The 10,765-nt window shown below is 29.0% G+C and overlaps 1 protein-coding gene across 1 annotated transcript; it reads left to right on the forward strand.

Annotated features, from left to right (window-relative positions):
• The first annotated feature begins 902 nt into the window (after positions 1-902).
• On the forward strand, positions 903-7,268 carry LOC131934373 (regulator of microtubule dynamics protein 1). The gene is made up of 8 exons (XM_059290510.1): positions 903-1,051; positions 3,542-3,682; positions 3,797-3,957; positions 4,061-4,150; positions 4,402-4,545; positions 5,024-5,054; positions 5,358-5,491; positions 5,930-7,268. The coding sequence occupies exons 2-8, from the start codon at positions 3,598-3,600 to the stop codon at positions 6,011-6,013; spliced, it is 729 nt and encodes a 242-aa protein (XP_059146493.1). The 5' UTR covers positions 903-1,051; positions 3,542-3,597; the 3' UTR covers positions 6,014-7,268.
• Positions 7,269-10,765: the final 3,497 nt, after the last annotated feature.

Consider the following 10,765-nt stretch of genomic DNA (forward strand, 5'->3'; position numbering starts at 1 on the left):
CAAACCTTAGTAGACATTTAGCTTTCCTAAAAAAAAAAAAAAAAAAAAAAAAAAAAAAAAAAAAAAAAATTAAAATTTAAAAATTAAAATAAAAAAAAACATTTTTTTTACCCCCTTTGGATGCCCCTTTGATGTGGCTGCCCGGGGCCTGGGCCCCCTCCGCCCCCCCCCCCTCTGCACGCCACTGCCCCGGAGAGGGGTGGGGGTACTTGAAATTTTCGGGGGCGGGGGTAGAATTTTCTGGGAGGGGGCGGACACTGGAAAAAGTATATAATTATATTTCGTTGAATGGGACGGTAGACATGTTTTTTTTTTGGGGGGGGGGGGGGGTGTGGGGGGGTGGTGGTTTTAGTTTAGAGAAAAGAGACAGCACTATCAGCCTAGCGCCCGTTGTATCCTTCCTCAACGGGCCATTTTTCTCGTATATATATATATATATATATATATATATATATATATATATATATATATATATATATATATATATATATATAGATAATTGTTATTAATCAATCACCGAATTCCGAGTGGATACATCACTTCAATTATAGTATTTGCTTCCGAAGATCTGGGCTTAGTGCCTGTTTTAAAAAAAAAATTAATAAATAATTGAACATCAGTTTAAAAAATAAAATAAGCTTCGTTCACGAAAAAGGATTGTCATGCACACGTTGGATAATGCAATAAATTAAATGTGCTAACTGGCAATGCAAAATTGCAACATAGAACTTAGAACTTTGCCTAGCCTGCAGCTCACACTATCAACTAGGCTAGCTAATCATTGGTTAGACTGGCCGTGGAATCCCCCATCAGAGTTTCCCATAATGCTTCTCTGTATGATGAGTGGTTAAAAAAAGTTGATTTAGGCTATAGATCTATTTTTGGAACAGAGTGCAGTGGGCGGTTACCATTGCCATCCATTGCTCCTATTCTACCGAATGTTGACTCATTCATAGGATTTTCTAAAACACTTTGACCAGACTAAAATTAGTTTAGAAATGAATAATAAAGCACTTGGGTCTAGATCTACATGTTAACAGTTCTTATTTCAGTAAGTTTATGTTTCCACGTGTTCATACTACTACTAGATCTACTACTAGATCTATTAACTAATATAACTATTAATTAGTATTAATAACTAGAGTCTAGAATAGAATCTATAAATCTATAATCTATAGGCCTACTATTATTACTAGATCTATTATTTATTATCTTTTATTTTTTATCTATCTCTAATCTAGATCTAGATCTCTTTCTTTTATATTATTATACTATAACACGTAAAATAAAATAAGTGTTTTTATTAGGCCTAGGCTAATATTTAGGCCTAATATTATTATTACTATATTAGTTAGGGCCCCCTATTATTATTAGGATTAGGCCTATTAATAAATTAATATGCCTAATCCAATATTTAATATTAGGCATTAGTCTCAGTGTACTTTGCGTGTACTTTTACAGAGTGACTAATTCAGAAACTGACTCAACCGAGAAGCACCACAGTAACTAATAGTCAAGTTAACAAATAACAACAGTAGTGCTAGCTAGAGTACATAGGCCTATAGAATCTACTATTGATTACTATATAGTACAGTACTATAACTATAGTATAGTGTGTAAATTTTAGTTTAGTGTAATACTAGCAAGACAAGCTAAGTAAGAGTGTTATTATTAATTATTAACTTAGTTAGACGTAGTCTTAGTAGACTATAACTATTAGTTTACTAAAGACTGTAAACAGACTGACAGAGTATTGTGTAAACTTAAATTAAAGGCCTAATTGTACTGAAATAACTAAAAGATTTAAGAATAACATAGGGCCCGATAATCTAGAATCTAGATTATTCTAGTTCTAATTAGTAATTAAATGTAAATCTTGTAGGCCTAACTAATCTGTTTTCTAAATCAAATGTATGTAGCCCATGTAGGCCTATAATTTATTTTGTATTGAGGCCAATTATTAGAGAGCCAAAAATACAACAACAAAATGTAAAAAGAAAAGTTTCTTTATTCCAAAAGAATTTTTTGTGTGCACCCTACTCAAAGTATATAGAAAAGTAAATAAAAAATACACTTTATGAACTGTAGTCTGAGAGATAGGCAAACGAACACACTACTTTCATGAAATAGTCAAATAGGGGGCCCATATTCTTGTAAAACAGTCCTTCATAAGTTCATAAAGTTCAATAATTATTATAATAGGTCCAAAACACTTTTAAATTGTCAAATACGTTGTGATTAACCAGCATTGCCGTACTTTGTGGGTGGAATCAACCTGTATACATTTATATCCACACTTATACATTTATATAGAAAAAAACAATACAGAACCAAAAAAAAAGTGTAGTAGTGATTGCTGAATTTGTCTTTTATTTCAGTAAGTTTGTGTTTGGGTAGCTATTTGGAACACTGTGACAGCAACATTTCAGTTGTCGGATCGGATCTTCTGGGATGTTTCTGGGTGGGGAAGGGAGGACATAAATCACCTAAAGTAGTGTCACATGATCAGTTACGGACGATCCCTAATGTTCTCATCTTTTATATTATATTGGCCAGCTTTAAGTATAATGTTTTTGTCACTGAATGACTTATTTTTACAGTTGGATCCTATTCCTTATGTTTGCTGTGAAAATTTGCTTTGTAATCTTCAAATGCATGGACCATAAAATGTATGGCAGCATGGTTCAACCCGCTTTACTATTTGTGCTTTGGCTAAAAATATTCTTGTGGATGGCAAAAGCACTAATATTGTAATGCTATATAACTTTATCGTTGGCTATCTTTTCATTTTGAACAGACTCTTTGCAAAGATCATGTTTCTGCATTACATGCACATAAAGATCTTGATGTTATATTTATCTGGTTTGGTTTTGTATTACAGAACACCTTTCACGAAATATTTTGAGGAACATTGTGCCAGCTGAGAAAGTTTTCCAAAGTTCTGTAATTAAAATTAAAATTTAATTGCCTTTATTTTCCTTTTTCTCAATCATTGGATCGTAAGTGTTCATGGCATAAATAATTTCATCGAAGAGCAAACAAGTCTATTTTGTGTTGGTTGTGATGTTTTTGGTCAATGTCCTTGAATGATCCCCAACAGTTCAACTTATAAAAGACCAAAACAACAAGAATAATGCCCCTTAATTTTCTGGTTATTTTAGCAGTTATACATAGAATTTTAAAAGTTTTATTTTTTCTTGTACCTGATGTTTTCTACCCAAATCGTACTTAAAGGGGGTAGTGATTTTTAACTGCTCATTAAAATTTAAGTCAGTTAAAACTGCTTTTTCCTTGTCCTTATAGTAGACTGGGTAGATGAGACATGTATGATGATCCCATATATCTAAACAAATAGTGTGCCTAGGGCAGACATTTTATAATGAAATTGGGTGGATGACACCCATAATAGACAGTGAAGGTTAAATTGGGTCAAGCATCATGATTGAAACTATACTTTTTATTCAACCAGCCAAATTAGAAAAAAATATTGCTTGCTTTCATTTTAAAAGTAATGAAATGTAATTAAATTATTTTCTTATAGAAATTGGTGTAGAGGAAATTGCTAAAAAGGTCCATTATCAACAACAAAAATTAAAAATGTTGAACATCACAGAAAAGGCTGATGAACTTTACAGTTCTTACAAAATACAAGAACTTTATGATTATCTTCATGAACATAAAGGTAAACACATGATCACTTTTTATTTTGAGTAGTATTTCGGAAAATACCAATTCAGTTTAAGCTTGCTTAATAAAAACTAAAATAAATATACAAGAGTACATATTTTATCTACAGAGGTTTTAAATGATGAAATTCAGTGGCGCCTAGCAAGAGTTACCCATGACAGAGCTAAGCATGAAAAGGACAAGCATAAAAGGCACAACAGTATGCTTGAAGCTTTTTCTTATGCTGAAAAAGCTCTTCAGCTGAATTCAAATAGCCCACATTGTCATAGGGTAAGTTGATACTGTTTTTGTTATAAACAATGGGTTAAGCTTACTACAAATTGTTATATATTGTTGAATTTTTGTGTGTTAAAGTCTATTTTCAACTATTTAGTGGTATGGTGCTTTACTACATTTTACAACAGAAGGAATTGGACTAAAAAACAAGATACATACAGCTTACAAAGTCAGGGAACATTTTGATGTAAGTTTTAATTGTTTTTCAAAAGAACTGACTAAAATTAATTTGCTGATATGGGATAAAGTATTTAAAAATAAACTAATTCTTTTCATTCTTAATCAACATGAAAAGGATGTAACATACTTTTACTCAATTTATTTAATAATAAATGAACCTTTTTATGTTAAATGTCTATTGGCATAACACTTTCGATTTGTTACAAGCTTGTTATTGGTAAAACACAAATTTAACACATTCAATCTGATTGATTGTAGAAAGCCCTTGAGCTAGACCCTGAAGATGCAATTTCTCTACACTCTATTGGATATTGGTGCTTTGTTTTTGCTGAACGACCCTGGTACCAAAGAAAAATAGCATCAGCGCTGTTTGAAGCATTGCCAGAAACTACATATGATGAGGTATTAATGTATATTTAAGCTTCTTAAAATTGTTGTGTGATTGAGTGGCAAAGTGTTCAACTGCTATCCAAAAGTCTTGAGTTTGGATCCTGACAACACTATCCCTTCTATTTCACCTGCCCCATGGACCATAATGTTAAAATAAGTTTATTTTTTAACCTGATGATCCATGGGGCAAGTGAATTAGACTTCACCTGTTTCTCTGACCTCGGCATATGAAAGGGATAGTGTGGTCAGCACTGTTCCCAGTCGCCTTTAGTTTCTGTAATTTCAAGTAGGTACCCATTCAAGTAATGTTCTACTGACCTAAACCAGGATTCAAACTATAGACTTTTGGATTAGCAGTCTTGCGCTCCACTGCTAGGCCATGCCGTCCCTTTAAGGTTTGAAAGGGTACTTTCTAATTGTTATTTAATTGCAAATAGCACTATGTATTTTTCATTATTGTTCTATGATATACATTTCTTTTCTTTGAAAGGCACTTGAATGGTTTTTGAAAGCAGAGAAAAGTAAGTTTAATTTTTATATAATCATACTTTAGAAATACAGACATTTTTTATATTTTAATTTCTGATATTGTATCCCTTGGTGACTTTCTGTTTATGCAGGTGTTTGGAAGCACTTAAATTCTGCAATAGATTTGTAGTGAGAATAAGTGAACTATTTTAATGTTATTAGTATTTATGAAATTGTTTAACGAAAGAACAGTTTGTTATTTAATTTTTATAATATTTGTAATTCTTAACTGAAAAAAAAAATTAAAGGATATTAGCTAACATAATGTTTTAAAAAAGTCTTTACTTTTTATACAGTAAAGGAAAATTTTATGTGCACAAATATTCTCATGATTGGTAAAACTTACATGAGATTGCATAACAAGGAAAAAGCTGTTGAATTCTTGCAAAAGACACTTGAATTTAAAATAATGACTCCAGATGATGAACAGGTATGATTTTCTATCAAGTTGCTTTGCTGTTGATTGAGCAATCTGCTTTATTACATCCAAATTAGTTATAATTTAGTAATTTTTATTTTCAAAAAAAAGTATAACAGCTTTCTTTATTAGATGAACACTAGTCGATTTTTTAAATTTGTAATTCTGAAATAATGCTTTTTGGTATTAAATATAAGTTAAATTTTTCAATTTAATTTTTTTTTTAAAGCCACCTAGCTTGGTTATTTTTTATGTTGTTCTTCAAGCTCCATTTCAATTTCACAATAATGATTTGTTTAAAAATTAATTAGAACCCTTTGATAGTTGAAAATTTGTATATAGCATGGCGTCTGAAATAATCTTTACATTTTTAAGCTAGAAATTTGTTTTGAGAGGTTAAAATAACTAATGTTTTTTTTTTATTAATTTCCTTTTTGCTTTATTTCACAGTCACACAAAGAAGCTGAAGAGATGTTGAAACATTTGGGACATGGCCATCTGCTAAAAAGCTGTCTCCATGTTGATGCAAGTTAACAAAACATAACAAGACATTATAATGTTGCTTTAAATTTATTTTATATCAATTAATTTATTTCAGATGCTTGGCAGACTTATCAGTTTTGCCAATTTTTTAAAAGACCAATATGCTAGCATATTTTTATTATACCGGTAATGTATAGTTTTATCTAGTAATTTATTATGTATTAATTTTAAAAATATTTGATGCGCTTTACAGTGACAGTCGAGTCAGTAATAGTATAATGGCATTGAGGTCAACAAAAAATGATCTTGGGTACCATTGAACTGTGGAAAAACTGATGTTAAGTACCATACTCAATAAATATACTCCAACTGTAAATATATATAGCAAACTGTTACTTAATAGTTTTTGATTGAACTAAGTTGTAAAATACTCAACTTTGTCAATGATTTTTTTCACAAACATTGACCCTTTGATATATAAAACCTCTAAATTATTAAAACTAGTCAACAACAAATTATTGAAAACAAAAAACTTAATATAGTATAGCTTTTTAAACAACAATTTTTTCAAATGTATATAGTAAACTTTAAGAAACACTTGATGGGTTAAAAAACTAATTTAGTTTTTAAAAACAACTAAAATACTGTTAAAGTTTTGTTTGTCCTAATTTATTTTTACCAAAAGTCAGCTATTGGTTGTTTTATTGTGATATTTGGATGTATTCTCTGTTAACATTCATAACTAATCTAGTAGATTTTGTTCTTATTTTTCATGCTAAATCATGCATATTTATACAAAGAAAGAAGTCAGATTTTAAAAACATTATTGCTTTAATACTATACATTCTCTGGAGAAAAATGTTTTCAAGCTTTTTTTTGCATGATCTAAGTTGTCACGATCTCAAGCATATTTAATCTGAACACAAAATGTTTCTTTTACAGGGTGTTAAATAATAATTTATTTTAATTATTTCACAGTCAAATATTATTTAATTTAAATGAATAATGTTCATAACAGTACAGGTATTCTACTATTTTGCTTCACCAAACTAACTAAAAAAAATTTTATTTGTTTATTTTCACTGGTTTACTGAAGGGTCGTTCATCATTACATCATATCCTTAGGGGGGGGGGGGGGGTGTTATGTTTGGAGACAGTGTGTGGAGGGGTTGCATTTTAAAAAGTAATGCTATTTCACGTGATTAAAATTTTATAGAAATTATATGTAGTATGCTTTATGTTGACCAAGGTCAGTCAATATCTTAAAAAGAAATCAATGTTAAAAAAAAATGTAAATGCAATTTTGAGGGGGTGGGGGGGGGGGGTTTGTAAGCTGAGGTGTGATGTCATTTTACAGGGTGGGGGTTGTCTGGATTATGTAGGGGGGGGGGATGTAAAAATCATCCAAAAAAGTTTGACATAATATAGGAACGACCCCTGATAGAAATAAGGTAAAATCTATAAAATTTTGATCCTTTCTGTTTATTATTACAATTTTAACTTTTAGTAACTTTTACCAAGTGGAAATGCTTTGCTTTTGTTCAGACAATTTCACTTTTCGTTCTTATATATTTGTTTTAATTAAAATGATGTTTAGTTTTATTCAGGTTCAAGAGATCTGATTTTAAAATTAATTTGATCTGTTGTACTTTTTGTATTCTTTTTGTTCGTGAATTTAAAAGAACTTATAAAATAAGAAACTATGAAATATGTTACATTCCTAGTGCACATAAACTAAACAAAAACCTTCAAAATCTAAGCTTAAATATAAGGTTTTATTAAAAATATAGCTTGAATCAATACATTTTATGTTTACATAATTTTACTTTTTTAAAAGCGTTTTAACATGAATTGTACAATCTGTAGATAGTAAATTAGGACACACATTTGTATAGTATTCATGAAATCAATGGAACACTGCAACTTTGATGAAATAACTAAGACATAGTTGTTTGTGAAGATTGAATGTATAAAATGTAATAGATTTTACATTTAAAATATAATAGAAAGCAAATTAACATACAGAAAACAGTCTTGCTTATTTTTTCAGCTATTTAGACTTATTTTTACATTGTACAATTTTTTTTTAATTTGTTTTTTTTTTTTTAAATTTTTATTTTAATTGAATTTTAACTTCTTCGTGAGTTATACATATACAGCAAAATATATAAAATGAAGATACTAAAAACTTGGTGTGATAAAAAACAATAGCCAAAAGAATATGCACAGCATATTTGTAAACTTGAACAAAAATTGTCAGTGCCCCCACCGCCTGTGCAAATATTTTTTGGCTTTAGCTACCTATTTTGTCACAAAGAGTTAAATGTTCTTTATAAAATCCAAAGAATGTTTACAATAAGATTTATTTGTCACATTAACTATTTTTTAATTAAAAAAAAAAGCTAAAAATAATATGGACATGTTCTTAAATTGTTTTGTGTTATCTGTGGTTTGCCACCAGCTAAGGACTTGAAGTTGGTGAATGTGTAATTGTTTAAAACCTGCTTCCTAATTTTTCATGTTTCATATGTGTTTCATTATCTTTTATCAACGTATTTCTGTCTAAATAAAATTACGTAATTGTTAAATAATAATCTGAACAAAAACAGCTTTTTTTTAAAAATTCTAAAGCAAATAATATTTAAAACTGCATTTATCATTTTTACTTTTACCACTGTCATTGACAATACTCATTTTTAGTTCAGTAATGAAAACCAGTTGTAAAAATAATCAGCCTACAAGGCTGTATAAAATATAAACACAATGTATTGATAACACATTTAGTATTTATTGTGGTAAATGTTTTCATTTAATTATTGTTCTTTTAAATCTTAAACTACTTAAATTATAAGATTTTTATTTTTAAGTTCAAATATTTTTCAAAATATTTTAAAGCAGCAAAGAATGAGATTTTATAGCAATTATTGTTAAGACATTTCTTTAAGAAATTTTATTTTTATGAATTACTTGATGAAGGCTTAAGTTGTTTTCATGTAATGTGAAAAATCTACGTATATTTTAATTTTCTACATTTTAAATGTTTTCATAAACTGCTATTGTCATCAAGTACATTAGATTTAATATTACTATTATGCGGAAACTTTATTGAAATTGTATTAATCAAGCATGCAATTAGTACTTTACTAGCTTTTAAATATTATTATTATAATGTTGTATTTTTTTATTATTATGAAATGTTTTAAGCTTTAAATGTTTTACTAATGTTAACTTGAAATAGTTATGAAATAGAAAATATTGAACATGGCATTTGCCAGTCATAGATTCATTTAGATAAATGATTAAGAAATGTAGTTGTTTTAAAAAAAAATCCTTGATATAAAAGCAAAATCATTTCTTTATATCATGCTAAAAATTAATGTAAAGGGACTCATTTTTAGATCTGAATATCAGTGAAACTTGTGCAAAAGAATCCACGTTTTTGTTTGGGTCATTTTTCACTTGTTTCGTAATAAAACTTTTTTTGGTAAACCCTGGAATAAAGCATTTGTGTTCTTTAAACCCTGATTAAGATGGCAACTGAATGTACACTTTAGTATACTGATAAGTTTTAGAGTTAAAATGTACATATTAAGTGTTAAAAATGTGCTCAGATTACTCACTAAATTCAATTAAATGTCCTTTCAAGAAAATATTAGCTATTTTAATCTTTAAATGAGGTTTTTGTATTTAAAGATATCAATCTTTGCAACTTTTGGATTAAAGAACTATTTTATTAATTGCATTTAATTTCACCTACAGCTGAACAATTTAAAAAACTATTATTCCTGTTGTAATTTTACATTTGGTGTAATAGATCCCCACCGTAGAGTTTGTTTATTAATGTACAGCTAAGTGTACTGTAATTCTAACACCATGTTTTGAGCACTGTGATAATTATTATTCTATCAGTATTAAGTGAGTGTTAGTCAACTGTTTTAACAGCCAATCTTTTTAATGTAAAAGACATTGAAATAATTGTGTTTTCTGTAATGTAAAAAATATGTGTTACCAGTAATTGAATGTTTAATTAAAGTTGTGGTGTATGGTGAAGGAAACATTACTATTTATTTAGTAGATGTGGTGGAGGTGTATGTCTTTTCTGCTCATTGAAGTTATGTATGTAGCACTAGAAGATTACCTTTTCCAGCACTAATAAACAGTTCTTCTCCTCTCCCACATGAATTAAGAACTTTTATCCTTTGGTAATTTACAATTGTCATTGTTATATATAGCTCTAAAGTGAAATGACTTAAAAAAGGAATTAAATGAGTTTGGTTTTTTGAATTTTAAAACTTAAAAATTTTGCACTGAAGTGGATTGAAACCTTTGAAAAAATTGCTTTTTTTGCCAGGCTTGGAAATTCAGCACTAAAATGTTTTTTTTTCTGCTTTTTAGAGCATTTAGTGTGTACCAGTAACATACATGTGTACCTACATACATGTTAAATTGGCATTTAATGTAAAGATTGTTCTTGATAGCTTTGTATTCAGTATACTTGTTTAATGCCTTCAATAAACTGGTTGTCTTCCTGTACAAGCAACACTAACCATTCAAGCCTTTGAGTTGGTTGTTTGAATTCTTTCAAAACATAAACATTTTTTATACCCATAAAATTCAACTTACAATGATCAACATGGTTGATGTGATACTGTTTTGATTTTCTACTGTATCTTTTTTTTTTATTTTCTGGGCAACGAAACAATTATTTTAAGCTGAATTCCATAGTGGTTTTTCAATAATCATGAGCTGGTCCATTATTGTATTTACTTAGACCAGAAACCAAAAACCCTTGTTTAGAAAAAA

This window comes from Physella acuta, unplaced genomic scaffold, assembly GCF_028476545.2.
Source record: "Physella acuta isolate Inbredline_101_S28 unplaced genomic scaffold, ASM2847654v3 ptg002811l, whole genome shotgun sequence".
NCBI classification, from domain to species: Eukaryota; Metazoa; Mollusca; class Gastropoda; family Physidae; genus Physella; species Physella acuta.

Excerpts from the sequence above, each read along its gene's own strand:
- LOC131934373 (XM_059290510.1), top strand. The coding sequence starts at position 3,598 with ATGTTGAACATCACAGAAAAGGCTGATGAACTTTACAGTTCTTACAAA. Across the intron at positions 5,055-5,357 it reads GTTTTTGAAAGCAGAGAAAA|TAAAGGAAAATTTTATGTGC; the intron begins GTAAGTTTAATT and ends CTTTTTATACAG. Across the intron at positions 5,492-5,929 it reads TGACTCCAGATGATGAACAG|TCACACAAAGAAGCTGAAGA; the intron begins GTATGATTTTCT and ends TTTATTTCACAG.